This window comes from Erinaceus europaeus, chromosome 1 (assembly GCF_950295315.1).
Source record: "Erinaceus europaeus chromosome 1, mEriEur2.1, whole genome shotgun sequence".
In the NCBI taxonomy this organism is placed as follows: domain Eukaryota; kingdom Metazoa; phylum Chordata; class Mammalia; order Eulipotyphla; family Erinaceidae; genus Erinaceus; species Erinaceus europaeus.
The window spans coordinates 139,441,028-139,462,625 of record NC_080162.1 but is presented as its reverse complement, the minus strand read 5'-3'; the positions used below and the strand labels follow the sequence as shown (position 1 = coordinate 139,462,625).

Here is a 21,598-nt window from a genome sequence, read left to right as displayed (position 1 = left end):
ACTAGAATTACCCACTAGCTCTTCTCTTCACTGCCATTTCAGACCACACCTTTCAGCTAGTGCCCTGGTTGTCTTGATGGTATAATTTTTTCAGTCCACTAAAAATATTTTTGCTTTGCCAGTGCTCCTTCGTGTCTTCTGGTGTTTTGTTTTTTCTTAGCTATTTTTTTTTAAATTTATTTATAAAAAGGAAATACTGACTAAACCATAGGGTAAGAGGGGTACAACTTTGCACAATTCCCACCACCAGATCTTCATATCCCATCCTCTTCCCTGATAGCTTTCCTATTCTTTTTTGTTGTTGTTTTGTTTTTAATTTTATTTATTTTCCTTTTTGTTGCCTTTGTTGTTTTTATTGTTGTTGTAGTTATTATTGTTGTCGTCGTTGTTAGATATGACAGAGAGAAATGGAGAGAGGAGGGGAAGGCAGAGAGGGGTAGAGAAAGATAGACACCTGCAGACTTGCATCATCACCCCTGTGAAGCAACTCCCCTGCAGGTGGGAAGCCGGGGGCTCGAACCGGGATCCTTATGGCAGTCATGTGCGCTTAACCCACTGAGCTACTGCCCAACTCCCAGCTTTCCTATTCTTTAACCCTCTGAGAGTATGGACCCAAGATCATTGTGGGATGCAGAAGGTGGAAGGTCTGGGTAAAAACAAGTTGAACTATTAGTAAGTACTTCAAAAGCCTCCACATTCCACAACCAATACTCTCAGTAAATTATTTCTCGTCAACCACTCAGGGATGCTAGAACACATTATCCTCTCCCTTTCTAGAAACTCAAGTCATTTTAGCATATAAATACATTTAAAGACTCAAGTACTTCATGTTGCCTCCAGGGTCATCACTGGGGCTCACATGACAGAGGGAAATCGAGAGAGGAAGGGAAGACAGAGAGGAGGAGAGACATATAGACAGACACCTGCAGATCTGCTTCACTGCCTGTGAAGCTAATCCCCTGCAGGTGGGGAGCTGGGAGCTCTAACCGGGATCCTGATGCCGGTTCATAAGCTTTCTGCCATGTGCGCTTAACCAGCTGTGCCACTGCCTGGCTCCCTTGAGACAGTTTGTTTACTTCTGCTTTTTTTCTTTCAAATTTGTGTTTCAGTTCTCTAGATCCTATATATGAAAGAAACCACCCAATAATTGTCTTTCATATCTTTATTTATTTTACTGAGCATAATCACCTCCAGTTCCATTTTGTCCCAAGGGATACAACATCACCTTTTTTGATTATAGAGTAGTATTCCATGGAATATATATATAACCCATGAATCAGGCATATTTTTAATGAGAGCTTAATCCAACCCTTAACACTCAGTAATTCTACTTTCATGATTTAACCATAAGGAAAATAATAAAAAATTACATAAAAGCTAATAACACCATGCCAATCACAATATTTACAAATATGAATAAAACACTGAACAATCTAATTTTCAACATTAGGAAAACAATTTCAAAAGCCAGAATATTGGCTTGTTGAAAAAGATATAGCATATTTTTCTATGCAAAAATATATAAAATGTCCCAAGTATACGTCAAATAATACCCATAAGCCCATCAGTCAAAGATAACCACTTCTACTAGTCAAGCATGAGTGCTCATTCACTGTACCCTAATCATCTTTTGATATTCATCTCTATTAAACATGTGAAACTTAACAAAACATTTGGTTTTCTTACATCTTCACGGAAGTTGGCACTTATTTGCATTTCTTTGTGAAGTTAATTTTTGTTTTTTAATTTTTAGTATCCATCCAATTACTGAGAACAAATCCTTTGTTCATTCACTGAGGAAGAAAATTAACATTGTATAGAGTATTTGCATAAGTTATTTAATAGCCTCACAACAAACCTTGGGGTTAGGTAGCATACAATCCAATAAACCAGCCATCTTGTCATTTAGATGGCTCAATTAACAGCAAACCAAAATGAATTCAGAGACCACTAATGATCTGGTGTCTGTGGCTCATCCGTCAGCACCACAAGTATGAGTTCTAGTAATGAATTAAAAAGAGCAAATGAGGGAGTTGGGCGGTAGCGCAGCGGGTTAAGCGCAGGTGGCACAAAGCGCAAGGACCGGAGTAAGGATCCTGATTCGAGCCCCTGGCTCCCCACCTACAGGGCAGTCGCTTCACAAGTGGTGAAGTAGGTCTGCAGGTGTCTATCTTTCTCTCACCCTCTCTGTTGTCCTCTCCTCTCTCCATTTCTCTCTGTTCTATCCAACAACGACATCAATAATGACTACAACAACAAAACAGCAAGGGCAACAAAAGGGAATAAATAAATATTCAAAAAAAAGAGCAAATGCACAAGGAATTCATCAGTTTGCATAGAAACTATGTTAAGCCTATGAAGTTAAAGCATAGTCAAGGGTGGCTACGTAAAATGATAAATGAAGAACTATACTGTGAAGGTGAAGAGCACAGGTTCTAGAGATTTGGGCTAAGATACCTATCTGTGATTCAGGTTCCTTATCTGTAAAATACAAATAATCTAGTATAAAGGTGAATAAAGCTTATTATAGGAAAAAGATAAGTACATGTGTATATACACACACACAAGTAAATACACACACACACAGAGAGAGAGAGAGAGAGAGAGAGAGAGAGAGAGAAAACAATGCCTGGCACACAGTAACTACTATATAAGTGCTTAAATTATTTTACACAAATTCATTTATAAACAATCCAATATTCATTTATTTGTCTCTATCCTACTACTACACATCAATTGTTATTTATCATAAAAAATTAAATTGTACTGCTACTATTGAAATGTAGATCTACTTTCATCATGCACAATTTGGGTGATCCAAGTATAAATTTTTACAAAGTGCTCTTGATGATATGCCAGATAAAAAGAGCCATGAACGAATCTAAAAAGAGGGGACAGGGTTGATCAATATAAATCTCCTGTATCACAAAGTACAGAGGTTTCTAACTTAAGGTACTGCTTCTCAAACCTGAAAGTGAAAGAAATCACTGGGGCTGTCAGCTGAAGTGGACACTCTCATTGAGTATTTGGGGCAGGGCCTGGGATTATCCATTTCTAATAATTTCTCAGGGAACACAACTACAGCTGACTGAAGAATAGCACCATTAAAGTTCATACCTACTCCAGTTCTGTTCAACATTGTACAAGATTCTAGCCAGAGAAATTAGGGCAAAGAAAAAAATGAAAGAAAGGAAGAAAGGAAGGGAGGGAACACCTATATATGAAATGAGGAATTAAATCTCTTTGCAGATAAATCGTGACTTTAGAATTTTCTAAAATTTTAAGAATTCCACATGCATGCACACACACACAAAAAAACTTACAGCTAATAAATAAACCAAGCTCAGTAAGGCTACAGGATATGAGGGTTATTGTATTCTTATACTCTAGAATGAAAACCCCAAGATAAAATTAGGGAACAATTACATTTACAACAACACCTCAACAGAAATAAATTCAACAAAATGCTTTAATATTTATTTTATTTTCAGATAGAGACAGAGGCGCTGAGAGAGTGAACAAGACCATAGCACCAAAGCTGCCTTCCATGAAAGTGGGGCCAAGCTTGAACTTGAGTCAAGAATATGGCAAAGGAGCACACTACCCAAGAGAGTTATTTCTCCAGCTTCAAAATTTATATTCTGTGACTACAAAATACTGTTGAAATAAATTAAAGAAGTCTTACTCTAGATCACTAGAAAAACATATCATTCTCGCCTCTCCAGAGCCCTAGCCCACTAGTGAAAGATAGAAACAGGCTATAGGTATAGATCACCTACCAATGTCCATGTCCAGCAGAGAAGCAATTACAGAAGCAAGAACTCCCACCTTTTGCACTCCAAAAAAAATTTTGGTCTATATTTCTGGAGGGATAAAGAATAGAGAAGTTTCCAATAGAGGGGAAGAGACACAGAACTCTGGTGGTGGCAACTGTATGAAATTATACCCCTGTTATTTTACAATCTTTTAAATCATTTTTAAATTACTACCAAAAAAGGGGGGGGAGGGCACACATCATGTTCATGGGGAAAAAAAAGACCCTAAACTGACCTATATATTCAGTATAGCTTTTATCAAATGCTTTGCTGTCTTAAACACATCAGAGACTCTATACCGCTGGGGGGAGCTCCAGGGCTGTGGTGTCTCTCCCTCTTTCTGCTTTATTAAAAGGGGGGGGGAACTCTCTAATTTATTAAAAGGGGTGGGATAGAGACAACCAGAAATCGAGAGGGAAGGGGGAGATAGAGAGGGAGATACAGAGAGACACCTGCAGCCCTGCTTCACCACTCACAAAGCTTTTCCCCTGCAGGTGGGGACTGGAAGCTCGAACCCTGGTCTTTGAGCACTGTAACATGTGCGCTCAACAAGGTGCACCACCACCTGGGCCCCTCATTGGTTTTCTATATACAAAATACCCTACTGAAATTCTGACTGGTCTTGGTTTAAATTTCTAAGTCTTTGGGGGAAGAATCGACATTTTCACGTTGAAATGTGTTTTCTCTAAGTGTAGGACTCTCCATTTATTGATATCTTTGATTTCTGTTTCTGTGTGTTTTACTATTTTCAGCATATACATTTTGTATAATTTTATTGAATTCACACATATTTTGCAGCTGTTGATAGTACTGTTTTGTTTTCATATTCTTAAGTCTTTACTTCCTTTTTTAAATCTTATTTTATTAACTTATTTATAAAATAAAATATTGACAAGACCATAGGTTAAGAGGGGTAAAATTCCACACAATTTCTACCACCAGAGTTCCATATCCCATCCTTCCCCTTGAAAGCATTTTTATTCTTTATCCCTCTGGGAGCATGGACCCAGGATCATTATGGGGTTTAGAAGGTAGAAGGTCTGGATTCTGTAATTGTTTCTCTGCTGAACATGGGTGTTAGCAGGCTGGTCCATACCCCCAGCCTATCCCTCTTTCCCTGGTGGGACACTGATCCGGTGTCCAGGGTACACTGGTGAAGTCCTCTGTCCGAGGAATTCAGGTTGGCATCATGGTAGCATCTGCAACTTGGTGGCTAAAACATTTAAAATCTTTTTTACTATCTTTATTTATTTACTTGATAGAGACAGCCAGAAATCACGGGGGAAGTGGGTAATAGAGACTGAGAGACACCTGCAACACTGCCTTCCCCCTACAGGTGGGGACCAGGGGCTTGAACCCAGGTCCTTGCACACTGTAATGTGTGCTCTCAACCTGGTGCACAACCATCCGGGCCCTCTTTACTTATTTTTCTTAGCCTTATTGTATTAGGTAAGATTTTCACTGCAGACCCAGTAGAAATGGTGACAATTTATAGCTTATTTTATCACAGAGTAGAGAGCATTCAGCTACCACCACTGAAAACCATTAGGATCCACCATTAAATACAAACTGTATGGTTTTGGTATATTCCCTCTATCAAGTTGATAGAGTTGTTACTGTTGTGCCGAGAACTTTTACCATAATTGGCTACTGTATTGTGTTTTTGAAAATATTTGATTTATTGGATACAGCTGGAGAAAAGTTGAGAGGGAAAAGAGAGATAGGGAGAGAGAGAAAGAGAAACTTTACTATTTGCAGATGAGGATTGGGACTTGTACACTATGACATGTATACTCTACTGGTGCATCCAGCTGTTGTGTTCTGAAAAGTGCACTCTTGCATCTATTGTTATCATTTCATGGTTTTTAATTTTTAGATTTAAATTTAATATAGTGAATTACACTGGTTCATTTTTTAATAATAACTAGTTTTTCAATCTCAGATTAAACTTTAGTCATAGTGTATTTTAATATAATTTACATACTAAAGTCGAAGCTTTCAAAGTATATAATTCACTTGTTTTTTTTTTATTATTTTCATACAACCATCTAACCCATCATCATTTTTATATTGTTTTCATCAGCTCTAAAGAAAATCCTATGCCAGAAGAAGAGAGAGCATAATGGTTATGCAAAGAGACTTTGTTGTGCCTGAGGCTTCAAAGTTTTCCAGGTTCAATCCTCCACACCAGCATCAGCCAGACGTGAGAAGGGCTCTCTGGTTTAAAAAAGAAAATCCTATGCCTAGTATTAATCACTACCTACTTTTCCTTCCTCTTAGTCCTTGTCATTTAGTAATTAATTTGATGTCACTATGGATTTGTCTATTCTGGTCATTTCATATAAATGGAATCATATACTATGTTCTCTTATGTGCCTGATTTCTTTAACTTAATGTGTGTTTTCATTCATGCACTCCATGCCTTTTCATGACCAAAAGTTATTCCACTGTATTGATAAACTACATGATGTTGTATTCACTTACAAGCTAACAAATACTTGGGTTGTTTCCATTTTCAGTGTATGTGTTAAGAATATTGCTATGAACATCTGTGATCATGTTTTTGTGTAGATACAAAAGAAGATAACATAAGCAAAATGTCCAAGACAGTGGCTTAAAAGATGTCTTCAGGGACTTGATGCCAACAACCAGAGAAACAACAACAAAGATAAATAAATATAATTATATCAAACTATTAAGTTTCTGCAGAGTTCAGTAAACTATTAGTAAAACTAAAAGACAAGCCTACTGAATAGGAGAAAATATTCACATGATAAACATATGACAGAGATTAATATTGGAAACATATAAAAAGCTCACAGAACTTAGCGGCCACGCACATTTTACCATGCTCAAGACAGAAGTTCAAGCCCCAGGCCCTCCTGCAGGAGGAAGCTTTACAAGTGGTGAAACAGGGATGCAGGTTTCTGTTTTTCTCCTCTCACTATATATTCTTTCCCTTTCAATTTCTCTCTGTTCTCTCAAAATAAAAAGCTTTTTTTAAAAAAAAAAAAATCTTTAAAAAAAAAGGATTCATAGAACTCAACAGCATAATAAGGGTCCACCTGCATATCAGATGTCAGGCTCAGAAAAAAAAAAAAAGTATAGTCAGGGCCCTTTGGAATATAACTAAAACAGGCTTACTAGCTATCTACAAAACAGAGACGCCCAAATCTTCATCTGCTGTATTACAACCGTTAGGTTTATGATTAGTCAACAATTTGTTTGGCTTTATATGTTAACGCTTTTTTCAACCACCAGGTTCCAGATGCTACCATGATGCCAACCTCTGGGCAGACGACCCCACCAATGTGTCCTGGAGCCCTACTTCTCCAGAGCCCTGACCCACTAGGGAAAGAGACAGGCTGGGAGTATGGATCAACCTGTTAATGCCCATGTTCAGTGAGGAAGCAATTACAGAAGCCAGACCTTCCACCTTCTGCATCCCATAATGACCCTGGATCCATACTCTCAGAAGGTTAAAGAATAGGGAAGCAATCAGGGGAGGGAATGGGACAGGAGTTCTGGTGGTGGGAATTGTGTGGAGTTGTACTTCTCTTATTCTATGGTTTTTACCAGTGTTTCCTTTTTATAAATAAAATTGTTTTAAAAAGTGATCACATCAGGAAGTGTGTGTGTGTGTGTGTGTGTGTGTGTGTGTGTGTGTGTGTGTGTGTGTGAAGTCAAAAGGCATTTCACACAGAAGACATACAGATGGAAAATACTATCTGGCTAGCAAGTCCTATTTTTGTTCACCACTACTACCACAACAAAAATTCCAATATACATAGAAAAAACAGTATAGAAACAAGCACACAACTCAGGATAGCAACAAAAGAAATAAAAATCCTAGAATTCAGGTGGTAAAGATGAGGCAATCAATAACCCAACCAAAGCTGAAGAACAAGTGTCTCCTCAGTGGAGGGAGAAAGGTGGAGGTGGGAGACAAAAAGGAAGTACATGCACTAGCATTTGCCCTGCAAACACATCAGGCCATGAGCAAGTGTGGGAGTATACCCAGAAGACACCGAAGGATCATCTCATGATCTGCTTCCTGACAAGCTGTCTAACAATGACTACTTGCTCCATGGTCACTGACTGACTACCTACCAAACTTGATTCAAGGGCATCTTAAGCATCATACAGAAATTGGCAAAATCTAGATTCACCTTCTGGGTTTTATGCCTTTTCTCTTTTTAGGGATCTTGACCATGCTCAGATGACATACATACTTTAGGATTTTTCTATAAGATAAGGTAGCATGGGAGATGCTTTCCTGGGGTACAGTTATACCTTTGTTTCTTTTGCATCTTTCACACTGTCTACTGCTATTCAGAAAAAAGTCCCTGACCAGGGCCAGACAGAAACACACCTAGTTTAGTGCACACATTACAGTGCACAAGGACCCAGATTCAAGCCCCCAGTCCCCACCTGCAGGGGGAAAGCTTCACAAGTGGTGAAGCAGGGCTGCAGGTGTCTCACTGTCTCTTTTCGTATCTCCTTCTCCCTTCTCAATCTCTCTGTCTCTGCCCAATAAAATATAAATAATTAAAACAAAACAAAACAAAACAAAACAAAAAAAGATGAAGTCCCTGAGACTTTTTCCAAACTGTTTCCAAACTGTGTTTGGAAAAAGTGTTATCCAGAAATCACCCTGCTGATGGATGATGGAGAGTGCTGTCTTCTGGCTTTAATGGTTCTACTCCTTCCCACAGCTATGCTTCATCCATCTCTCCACCCTCTATGTTCACGGCATTTTTGCCATCACTGTAGTACAGTGGAACCAATTCACTATGACTAAGCACCAGCAAACAAGAGCAGGCACACGCTCCTGGGTCTTGGTAGTATTCATGTGCCCAACATGTCCAGTATTATTGATGAAGATTATGTCAAGGCCATCACAGTGGGCCAGATGGGCTGGTTCTTCCTATGGCTGGAATATTCATTGTTGGAGCTGGCTTTTATGCTATTCAAATTCCCAAGTGCTTCGTTTCTGGAAAATTGGACATATGGTTCCAATCCCCTCAGATTTTCCATGTCCTAGTGGCAGCAGCAGGTTTTATCCATTTCTACTGGTTCTCTAGTATTTAGAATTTTCATTTTGGTGGTCTGGGAGGTGGCACAGTGAATAAAACACTGGGTTCTCAAGCATAAGGTCTAGAGTTCAATCCCCGGCAACACATGTAACAGAGTGATGACTGGTTCTTTCTCCTCCTAGTTTTCTCATTAATAAATAAAACCTTAAAAAATAAAAAAAAAGAAATTTCATTTTGGCCATGATAGCTGTATAAATGCCTCTCTTCTTTAACACACACACACACACACACACACACACACACACACACGGAGAGAGGAGAGAGAATGAGAGGAGAAAAGAGTCTGAGTTGTCTGTTTTTAGAATTTAATATGAACCAAGCTTCAGCATCTATTTTTTACCCACTGGGCAATAAACTTCCCAATTTCCTAGTGAGGAGAGTCAAGATGGTCACATAGCCACCATTTCACTTCAGAAGTGCTCTTCTGGGAGTTGGGCTGTAACACAGTGGGTTAAGCCCACGTGGCACAAAGTGCAATGACCAGCGGAAGGATCCCGGTTCGAGCCCCCAGTTCCCCACCTGCAGGGGAGTCGCTTCACAGGCGGTGAAGCAGGTCTGCAGGTGTATATCTTTCTCTCCCCCTCTCTGTCTTCCCCTCCTCTCTATTTCTCTCTGTCCTATCTAACAACGACGACAACAGTAACAATAGTAATAACTATAACAACAGTAATAACTATAATAAAAAAACAAGGGCAACAAAAGAAAAAAATAAATATTTAAAAAAAAGAAGTGCTCTTCTTCCTCAGTCAGGCAACTCCTGTCTTCTTACAGAGAAGGTCCTTCTAAGTTTGTGTTGAGATTTAATCCCTCCTCTAGTTATTTTGGGAGAAAAAAAATGATAAATCAGAACTTTCCAGAAAATGTTTCCAGAAGAAAAATGGCCCCTTCTTGCCCCTGTCCATACTTTGTAACCTTGCTTATCACAGGCCATCCATTGTTTCAGCACATTTTCCAAACACAGCTGGTCTTATCTTCCTATGGCCTAGATCTGCTCTCACAGTAGGAAAAAAAATCAACTTCTACACAATCCAACTAATCCTGGAAGTGTGTCCAGGCTTCAAATACAGCAAAGTAATGCAAAATTAAAATGGGGAAAGACACTGAACACATAGCTTGAAAAAAAAACTTGCTATTATTGATAAATGTTTTGATACAAAGGCTGTGATGAGAATAAAAGAAAGTGCAGAAGAACGGTGGTACTCAAAATCTTTTTTTTTTTTAACATAAAGTAATGTCACTCTTCTTAGTGAATATATTTTTGTCTGGAGAACACAGCTATTTGTTATTTTGTATGTGATAATGTTTGCTATTGGTATCCATGTTAGTAGGACTCACATTAGTTTAAACAAGTCAATAAATACTTTCAACAAGTCTGTCAACCTTCTCTTGCTTCACTCCAGTGTTCAGACGCAGGAAAGGTTATTGCGTGAGGCGGCCATTTTCACTACTTCCACGTGGCCCAACCTGCTTCTCTAGCACCCAACTCTGAGGTGCCAGCGCAAATAAAGATTTGTGTTTTCACTTCGCTCCAGACCTCCTCTCTATCACCCACCCGACCCGCGCTCAACAACATCTGGCTCAACAACACTCTTCTCTCTCTCTCTCTCTCTGTCTCTCTCTCTTTCTCTCTGAAAAAGTCAGCCCAGGGCAGTGAAGCTCTACAGGAAAGAAAAAAAAAAGAATCATTTAAACTCATTCCTTTGTAAAAGAAATTAAAGCTGCTTTAAAAATCACAGTACCACTTAGATTTCTAGAAGAGACAATCCATACCTACAGGGTAACTAATGAGTTATCAGAGATGCTTCTAAAAGGCTACGTGTTGCGCCTTCTAATTGGGTCCCAAAGAAGGGTCAAGGGCCAGGCATTGGCGCACCTGGTTGAGTGCATGTTACAGTGTGCAAGGACTCAGGCTTGAGCTCCCAGTCCTCACCTGCAGGGGGAAAGCTTCATGAGTGGTTGAAGCAGGGCTGCAGGTATCTCTCTGTCTCTCTATCTCCTTTCTATCTCCCCCTTCCTTCTCGATTTCTGGCTGTCTCCATCCAATAAATAAAGATAATTTTTTTTAAAAAAGATGAAATCATTCCATAACAGTCTTCTGGAAATGTTAACAACTTGGGTTAATTTCCAGGCTTATTATAGAAAGCTTATGGAGTGGAAGGTCTTACACCACTCTTGCTCAAAGACCTAGTCAAATGACCTCGTCTCAATTGGCAAACTTCTGCCCGGAAAGTCTTCTTTTATTATTATTATTGATTTCTTTGGTGGAGGATTAATGGTTTACAGTCAACAGTAAAATGCAATAGTTTATACAAGCATAACATTTCCCAGTTTTCCGCATAACGCAAAGTCAGCATTTTTCAGGCTGTGACATGCAAGGACACCACAATGAACTCACAAGAGCACTTTTGAGATATTCTGAGCTTTCAAAAAAAATTTTCTATAGCTCATTGTGAAAACTACTACTAAGTTCTTTGAACAAAATGACCTCTTAGACCTCTTAGACAAAATTATTAATGATGCCTAAGGGTGGTAGGGTCACATGAATAAATTACTTTTTACGGGTTAGCGACTGGCAGGAAGTTTAGGAGCCCCTATGCTAGAGTTAAGTTCCCCCTTGGAGTGGAGTAAAAAAAAAAAAAAAAAGTCTGTCAACCTTAATTTCTAGCATCATTTAAAAGTTTCTCCCATATTAAAAAAAAAAAATCTTTGATTCCACAATACTTGCTGAGTCCTGAGATCAAAAAAGTTTCGTAACTACTGTTGCACAATGTTCCCTATTGCTACCATATCACAATGTATTTATACATTCTACTATTGTTGGACATATAGGTTGCTCTGGTTTGGGGTTAAAATAAAAATGAATACTATGCATACTCTTGTACCAGTTTCTTGGCATATTGTTTATGCATATACTCACATCTGCTGAACTTATACTTAAGAAAAAACTGCTCAATGAAAAGCACTTTTATATTCAGTTTAACTAGATAATGACTGTATTCCAATGTGGCCACTAGCATTTAAAATGTGATTAGTCTTATTAAGTTGGGCTGTGAGTATAAAGTTTACATTGTATTTTGCAGTCTTTCTAAAAAGAGAACACAGAATATGTCATTAACTATTTTCTAGTGGTTACCTGTTAAGCAACATTATCTTAGATACACTGGTTTAAGTTTATATATAAATATTAATTTCAACTTTCTTTTATCTTTTTAGTGTGGCTCACATAAAATGCAATGCTGCTGCAGGTGAAAACAAAAAGAAGTAGTAAAACAGTTTTGTACCAATATAGAATGTAAGAACAGTCTGAGATAACCATGAGATTGGTGCCTAGTTTAGGAATAAAGATTCCTGAGGAGTAACATCTAAAGCAGGCGTGGGGAATTTGAGCATCAGGATACTAACTAGAGATTAACTTCTGTCCCACCTTTTGTTCCTTCCCTGAAATACTCTTAAGACACTATGTCAATGTATATTCTTTCCTTATTTCATTGAAAGAAGTAACAGTCCTTAGAATTGAGTTGTGCAATGAACTTGCAGCTTAATTCCTCAGCCTTCTTTTGTCATAGGCTGTACAATTAGTATTCCTGATATTCCTTTTTTTTTTTTCTAGATCACATGGTGGAAACTAAGCTTTTTCTAAGGTCTAATCTAATCTATTTGGATTGTGGAATCAGGAATCACTTTCAACTCTGTTGCTGATGATGATGAAGATTATGATATCTATTCATTGGGTAGAGACAGCTAGAAATTGAGAGGGTAGGGGGAGATCGAGGGTAGGGGAGATAGGCAGATAGAGAGACAGATAGACACCTGTAGCTCTGCTTCACCACTTGTGAAGTTTCCCCCCCTGCATGTGGGAACCAGATGCTTGAAAGCAGGTCCTTGTGCACTGTAACATGTGCGCTCACCAGGTATGCCACCACCTGGCCCTCACTTTCAACTTCTTACACTTCCTCTTCACCTGATGATAAAGCCTTATAGAATTGCTAAATGAGACCTAATAAAGATTAAAACAAAGCATAAAGTCCAAGCACAGCATCTGATCTTAATTTAATAAATGTTATAAACTGAATTCAGTAAAGGTCAGTTTCTAGATAGTGATAATTCCCTAAGCTAATCCAATGATGGAACAAAAATGTATACAGATCTCTATGTACAAATACTGTTATATTTACTTAAAAAGACTGATGGCATGCATCTTTACAGACATATTGATAACTGGTATTTGCAGCATCTAATCATTTAATTTATGGGAATAAGTAGTATACATATTCTGCTAAAATAAAGGGGGTGGGGGATTGCTCAGGAAAAAAGTAGAAAAAAGGAGATAAAGTTAACCTTTGAAATTAAGGATCATTAAATCTACTTCAATTACTATGTTTGGAAAAACCTTCATTTACCTATAAAGAAGTGCAAAGAGAACAGAATGTTTTATTTTAATTTTTTTATCATTGTTGTGGTTATTATTGTTGTTGTTGCTGCTGTCCTTGGATAGGAGAGAGAGAATGGAAAGAGGAGGGGAGACAGAGAGGGGGAGAGAAAGATAGACACCTGCAGACCTGCTTCACCACCTGTGAAGCAACTCCTCTGCAGGTGGGGAGCCAGGGGCTTGAACCCGGATCCTTACAACGGTCCTTGCGCTTGGCGCCAACGTGTGCTTAACCGCTGCACTACTACCTAACTCCTTATAATGTTTTTAAAAAGAACAGGATTACACTAGAGTTTGCAGTGAGTACCCCCCTAACACTTCCTCTCCACTATTCCAAGCTTTGGCTCCATGATTGCTCAACAATTTGTTTGGCTTCATATGTTAACTCTCTTTTCAGTCACCAGGTTCCAGATGTCATCAGGATGCCAGCCAGGCTTCCCTAGACTGAAGACCCCACCAATGTGTCCTGGAGCTCTGCTTCCCCAGAGACCCACCCTACTAGGGAAAGAGAGAGGCAGACTGGGAGTATGGACCGACCAGTCAACACCCATGTTCAGTGGGGAAGCAATTACAGAAGCCAGACCTTCTACCTTCTGCAACCCTCAATGACCCTGGGTCCATGCTCCCAGAGGGATAGAGAATGGGAAAGCTATCAGGGGAGGGGGTGGGATATGGAGATTGGGTGGTGGGAATTGTGTGGAATTGTACCCCTCAAACCCTATGGTTTTGTTAATTAATCCTTTCTTAAATAAAAAATAAATAAATAAAAATAAAAAGAACAGGATTAATACTCGTTCTAAAATTCAGAAATAAAAACATGTTCTATTTGCTTAAATATAAATAATCTCACTATTATTGTAAATAGGTACGTCCCCCTAACCTTTCATTCTGGAAACTACAATACAGGGGCTGGGTGGTGGCACACCTGGTTGAGAGCCCATGCTACAGTGAGCAAGGACCCAGCTTCGAGCCCCTGGTCTCCAGCTGCACAGGGAAAGTTTTGTGAGTGGTGATGCAGTGTTGCAGCTCTCCCCTCACCCCACCCATCTCCCCATCCCTCTCAGTTTCTGGCTCTCTCTATCCAATAAATAAAGATTAAAAAAAATTTTTTTAAGAAACAATATCACTGATAAAATGCATAAAAAATCAAGCAAAACACCTCAGCAGCAATACAAAAAGTTCTCATAGTCCCCTTAATTCCCTGAAAAACCTGAAATGTTCTAAGTACACAATTTTTACAAACATTTTCTTTACCTGATGCTCATTTTTCAGCCTAGTATCATCTTCATTTTCTGCAGATATTTTCTTTTCTAGGACTTTACCATGCAACACTCAAATCTCCAAATTCTTCCTTGAGCCTATATATCTGTCTCTATGACATCGACTCATTAAATACCCTTGCCTGATAACCACCAAGAATTTTGTAGCCTGTGCCACGAACATTCATATTCTCCATAGGATATAATTTAGATTCTAAACCTATGGAAGAACTTATGTTAAGCAATTAATTCAATTCTATTCAACATACTACGGTTTTGACTTTTTAAAAGTAATTGGAATCTAGTTTAGTTTTTTTTCCCTCATATCCATTTATTTCTACAATCTTTCTAAAATTGGAACTTCTAATTTTACCCTTAAGCCAGAAATTTACAAAATGTTGCTTAATGCTTCCTAAAATTCATGAAAAAGACTCAGCCATTAGATGTAGGGAAAAATATATTATACTACCAAAACACTTGAACAGTTGAGTATAGTAAACATCTTTGATTACAATACACTAGAAACCAGTTTAAAGATAAATTTTAGAGCTGAGGAGACAGCATTAATGGTTATGCAAAAAGACTTTATGCTGGAGGCTTCAAGGTCCCAGGTTCAATCCCAGCACCACCAGGAGCCAAGGTAAGCAGTGTTCTAGTCTTTCTGTCTTAGTCTGTCTCTTTCTTTCTGTATTTCTCATTAAAATAAAAATAAACTATCTTAAAAACTGCAGTAAACAATTGCACGAGGAGAAATTTATATTTATTTTAAAAAACATGTATTTTATCAAAAGTCACAATAGAGTTTTTACTACTCCCCAGTGATTTAGCAGTAAGTAATAAAAAGCCCACACATGCAAATTTTCAAAATTATTGTAAAATGATACACAATACATTAACATTTTAATTACATATTAAGGACCCAGTTGTATCAGTTTTTTTTAGAGACTTTAATCTTCTGGGTCCAGAATCAATTTAATGAGTCTAAACCAGCAAAGCAAGAAAGGAGGGTGAGAGAAGCAGGACAAAACAAACTGAAAATATCAGAAGGGCTGGGCAGTGGTGCCTGCAGTTAAGCACACAGGTTACTCCACAAGGACTCAGGTTCAAGCCCTAGGCCCCCACCTACAGGGAGGAAGCTTCCCAAGCTGTGAAGCAGTGCTGCAGTGTGTTTCTCTCTCCCTCTCTTTACCCCTCCCCTGTCAATTTTTCTCTGTCCAATCAAATAGAAGGAGGAAAAGGTGAGCAGGAGTAGTGGTTCCTCCTGCAGGTTCCATCCATGCCCTAGCAATAACCATGGTGGCAAAAAGAAAATAGAAGACGGAGAAGGAGGAGAAGAAAAAAAAAGGATGGGGAGGAGAAGAGAAAAATATAAGAATGCCTCACAAGTATAAAGGGTTGTTATCATCATCATGAACTTTGCTTTGTGTTGTATGCTTGGAGCAATGTAAAATGTATTCTAAAGGTGAATGTAAGGGTAACAAAGATAGAAATCACTGACCTCAGAGACAAACAGGTGCAGAAGAAAACACACAATGGCTAACACACAATGAAACTGTTCCAATTACTAAATTATGGCTTGACGGTGAGCAAAACTAATAGCTTTTAATGAGTAGGAGATAAGTCTTAGACACCTTCATCCACATGTAAAACCCAGACACCCTAATGAGAGATGTGAGAAAGCATCTATGCTTTACAGTAAGCCAATAACAAAAATCCAGCAAGCTCACAGCTGACTTCACTAATGCTTGCACCCTTTCAAGTTTTCAAAGACAACGGCCAACCTTTATTTTGTCCTAACTCTCACAAACATTCAATTCAGTTGGTACAACAGACTCTAGAACATAAGTGTCAGTCCTTCCTGAACAACAACTTCAGAAATATTACCTGTATACAATTTCACAATTAAGAGCTTCAGATAAGGTTGTGGAATTCAGAAAAGTAATTGTAAGTGTAACAGTCACAATATTCCATGAAAAAATGGTCATATTTAATAATGACATATATACTAAAGCTACCAAGTAAAGAGAATAATTATACACATACACAGTCTGTTGTGTTTGTTTTGTTTTTGTTTGCTTGTTTTACCAGAGCACTGTTCAGCTCTGGCTAATAGCAATGCCAATAATTAAATCTGGGACATGAGAGCCTCAAGCATGAATTCTTTTACATAACTATTACGCAAAAAGGTTTTTTTTTAAAAAAGTTATATAAACTGTTTCTACAACTGAATGCATAATTTGGAGTTATTTAATAATGCAGTTAATAGGTAAGTCATTCTGTGAAGAATATTGAAATTAGGGGCAGGGTAGTGGTGGTACACCTGGCTGAGTGCATGTATTACAATGTATAAGGATCCAGGTTTGAGCCCCTAGCTCCCACCTACAGGGGAAAAGCTCTGTGAGTAGTGAAGTGGGTCTGCAGGTGTCTTTCTCTCTCTCTCTCTCTCTTTCTCATCCCCTTCTCTCTTGATTCTGGCTATTTCTTTTTTATTTTTATTTTTTAAATATTTATTTTATTTATTTATTCCCTTTTGTTGCCCTTGTTGTTTTATTGTTGTAGTTATTATTGTTGTTGTCGTTGTTGGATAGGACAGAGAGAAATGGAGAGAGGAGGGGAAGACAGAGAGGAGGAGAGAAAGATAGACACCTGCAGACCTGCTTCACTGCCTGTGAAGCAACTCCCCTGCAGGTGGGGAGCTGGGGTTCGAACTGGGATCCTTATGCCGGTCCTTGTGCTTTGTGCCACCTGTGCTTAACCCGCTGCGCTACAGCCCGACTCCCCTGATTCTGGCTATTTCTATCCAATAAATATAGCACAAAAATTAAAATACTGAATTTATGTATAGGCTAAATGATCAATTTCTTCACTGGGTTTATACTAAAAGTTACTTTTTTATGTTTATATTAATTGGAATGTCACCACTCAGGGAAGAATTTTTCAGAATATATATACTATTTCAGAATATACACACACACACACACACACACACACACACATACAGAGTAAGGGGGCTGGGTGGTGATACACCTGGTTGAGTGCACATGTTACAATGCACAAGAACCCGGGTTCAGGCTCCTGGTCCCCACCTGCAGGGGGAAAGCTTTGCAAGTGGTGAAGCGGGGCTGAAGGTGTCTATCTCTCCCTATGACCCTCTTCCCTCTTGATTTCTAGCTCTTGCTATCCAATAAATAAAGAATAAAAAAATTTAAAAGGAGAGTGAGACAGAGGGACTGAGAGAAAAACACCAAAGCTCCTCCCAAGGAGGTAGGGACTGGACTCAGACCTAGATCAAGAGCAGGGCAAAGCAGGCACACTAACCAGGAGGGGTTCTGACAGCTCTAATAGTTACTTTGAACTTTTCTTTTCTTTTTTTTTGTGGTGGCACCAGGGCCTGGGACAAACAGGAAGCATTGCTAAGTGACATCTAATGGCTAACTTGTCACTGGTTATTATTATGCTAACGAGTAAACTAGAGCATGGCTGTAGCATGAAGGTCCAAGGGCTCTGGAATCCACACTCTCTACTGGGTGATCTTGTGTGTATGTGTGTGGGGAGAGGGCAGGTACATTCATTAATTTAGAACAAAGGGGAAGGTTTGGACCTGACACACCAGGTTAAGCGCACATAGTAAGAGGTCCAAGGACCTGTGCAATGATTGGGGTTCAAGCCCCTGCTCCCCACATGCAGGGGGTACATTTCACAAGTAGTGAAGCAGGTCTGCAGGTGTCTCTCTGTCTCTCTCCCCCTCTATCTCCCCATCTCTCTCAATTTCTCTGTTCTATACAACAAAATAGGAAAAAAACATGGCTGCCAGGAGCAGAGGATTCGATTCTTAGTGTCCTCACCTAGCCCCAGTGATAACCCTGGAGAAAAAAAAAAGAAAAAGAAAAAGAAAGAAAGAAAAGGGAAGAAACAGAGGAGAGAGGAAGTGACAGAGCAAGGAGAGACAACACAGTGCTGCTCCACCTTCCATGAAGTCTGCACCCTGTACGCTGCATAGTGCTCCCATGTAGTACCTGGACTTGAACCCAAGGTCTTGCACACAGTAAGTCAAAACTCTACCAGAAAAGCTATCTCTTCCTATATGCAGTTGTTTTCATAGAGCTTTCCAATTAACTGTGGTTACTAAAAAACAAAACAAAACAAAAAACTTTTTTTTCAATGTGTAAAGGGCAGTTTTACAAATTATAGCTACCATCTGTACTAAGAGGCTTGAGGTGATGAATATTTCTCAGAATGTATATACTCTTCATAGCTAATGCATATCTAAGTGAACTAGACCATACTATTGTTATCTCTATTACAAACTCATACTTGGCTGGAGAGATAGACGAGGACAGTAAGTGCAGCTATAAAGAGAATTTCCCCAGCTGCAGGGTTAAAGGACCTTTAGTTTCAGCTCATATAATTTAATGTTGTTTTTTTTTTCCTTGCTTCACTGTCTTTTTTCTTCTCTCACTCTGAAACTTGCTGTGGCTTGGGACATCAACCCTTGACATAATCAGATTCTAGTTCTATACTCTGGTCCCACTCTATTAGAAAAAGAAGTGTTGTTCTTTGTCTAGTAATAATTCTTCACTACATACAAATTCCCAAAACATTAATCTTTCATAAATGCCTACCACAGAGCCATTCTGTGTACAAGCCCCCCCCAAATACTCCAAGACAAATGACAGTGTTTACAGTCTATGATCCCTAAAGTTTTAAGTTTAGCTTAGACTTTTATTTCAAATACTAATGGTATAGACTATAATGAAAGAAATGACAGTTTATTTCCTTCTATATTCTCATCAGACATAACTGAAATGCAATTCTGATTCTAGTAGAGATAAAGTTAGACACCCCTCATCACCCTAAAGCTGTCTCTCACTTTCTCCTGAGCCATTACAATAAATTATAACAGAATTACATCTGCCCTAAGGCAGGAAGGAACAATAGTTTATTGATCGCTAGTGTAGACCCAAGCCTATGCCTCAACAGTCAAGTGAGAGAATCTTGGCCACTGGAAGCTACTAGGAATCAGAAGTCATGCACTGGTTAGGCTCTCTAGTCACACACAAGCAAACCACTGACAATTACATCAAATGCTGAACAAATCCTCTCCCCAGACAGAAAATACTGTCAGAAGATGGCACATTCCGAATCAAACTGAAAAACTACTACTTCTCTGCTGTTCATAAACATAACTTGTAAGTCCATTAAATTCTTCCTTTGGTAAAATTTCGCAAGGGTTTAAGGTGACCACCACATTCAAACTTACAGAACAATGCTTTCAAAAGAAATACTTGCTCCTGAATTACATACTGACTGAGCTCTACCACCACCTTCCACTAGTGGAACTGAGTGTAGCAAACGACTTGAGACTTAAAAGTAACATTTCTTCCATGATATAACTTCTTTTTCCCCCCTCCCTAAAGAACTCAAGGCTCCGGTCCAAAAAAAAAAAAAAAAAAAAGTAAAAGCCCAGTCATGTTCTCTGAAGCCCTCCTAAGAATGGTGAAGTGAGTAAGTGGCATTCAAATCCTCCAGCCATGAAGGTTCTGTTTGCAAAGAATGTCATTTTGCTCTGGGGCTCACCCCCCAGAGCCAACTGACAGGGGAAGTCTTCAAGTACACAAGTCAAGCCTTGCCATAACCTCAAAGGAGAACTGCACACCCATATGCATTTCATACTCTGGAACAAAGCCACACCGGTGTGACAGCCTTGGCGGACAGGGACAAATGAAGTAGGAGTCAGAGCAGGTGTGCGTTCCGAGGAGGTGGGGCTGGAGATGAGTTTCTGGCCTTCTCCTGCTGCTCCTGGGGCAGAACAGGACCCTGCAAGCCCGGGCCCCAGAGGTGCAGGAACCGGGAGCGGGGTGCAGGCTGCTTCTCCGGGGGGAGGAGGGGCAGGGATGGTGGGGTCACAGGAGCATTGGGGCCCTCACCTGGGAAAGAACTTCCTGACACCCCCCCAACACACACATACACACACACACACACACACACACACACACACACACACACACACACACACACACACACACACACGTACACACACATCTCTGGAGATAGGTGTGGGGGATGGCTCAGCCGTCCCAGCAGCAGAGGTGGGGAGCCCTCTTGCTTTCTCTCCGGTCCAGACAGCTTGGAGGGTGCGGGACTGTGTGTGGGGCCAGCTGCTGGAGGGAAGCCGCCCCCCAATCCAGGGCTCCTCCAGGGCTGGAGAAGGGCGAGTGGATCCTAGCATCTTCAGACGGATCACCCCCTTACCCCTGCAGCCCCCAGAGCTGCATTCACTTCCCTGATCGGCTCTTTGTCCCGCCGGAGGCTGGGAACCTGGGTCCAGGAGGCCTGGGGGTAGATGTGTCTGGGGGGACAGCGTTGTGCAATCGGCGGGGCGCATGGAAGCAGACACTTACCGCACGCCCCCGCGAGGAAGAGCAGGACCCACGCAGACCTCCACCACCGCGGAGCCGCCTTTGTGCTCCAGCCGTGGGCCATGGCCACAGCAGACCGAGGGAGCGAGGGCGGAGATGGAGGAGGAGCCGCGGTTGAGAGCCCCCGGCTGCTCCAAGCTCTGCGCGGCAGCGGGAGGGGAGCGGAGGGGAGGGCTGCCGCCACGCGCTCCCGGCCGCCTTCCTCCCTGCAGCGCGCGTTCCGGCTCCTGATCCAGCTCCTGCTCAGCCGCCACCTGCGCCTTCCGCCCCTGCAACCTGGGGAGACTCGCTGGGCGCGCGCGGGGTCCAAACAGGCAGCACCGAGTCTCACGCTGCGCTGCAGCCACCTCCCGCCCGGACTGCACGATCATCTATGTGATCGGCAATCCCCTGGCTCCCCTGCCATGCTTGCTGCCCGCCCCGCGCTCCGCCTGCTGCCCTAGTGTTCGGCCCGGGTGCCCGCCACGGGAGCCTGAGCAGGCAGGCTTGGCCAATCGAAGATCGAGCACATGAGCCGCTGCCGCCGGTCTTCCCTGGGCTTAGGGCAAAGGGGCTGCTACTGGGCGCTCTGGCGGGGTGC

At 40.6% G+C, this 21,598-nt stretch overlaps 1 protein-coding gene across 2 annotated transcripts in view; it reads right to left on the bottom strand.

Annotated features, from left to right (window-relative positions):
- The window catches only part of LRP12 (LDL receptor related protein 12), a 63,711-nt gene extending 42,318 nt beyond the window's left edge, over nucleotides 1-21,393 (bottom strand). For both annotated transcript variants that reach the window (XM_007533673.3, XM_060195988.1), the window contains exon 1: nucleotides 21,001-21,393. In XM_007533673.3, the coding sequence (XP_007533735.1) occupies nucleotides 21,001-21,082 (82 nt within the window). In that variant the 5' untranslated portion in view covers nucleotides 21,083-21,393. The remainder of the gene's footprint in view (nucleotides 1-21,000) is intronic.
- Between the last annotated feature and the right edge of the window lie 205 nt (nucleotides 21,394-21,598).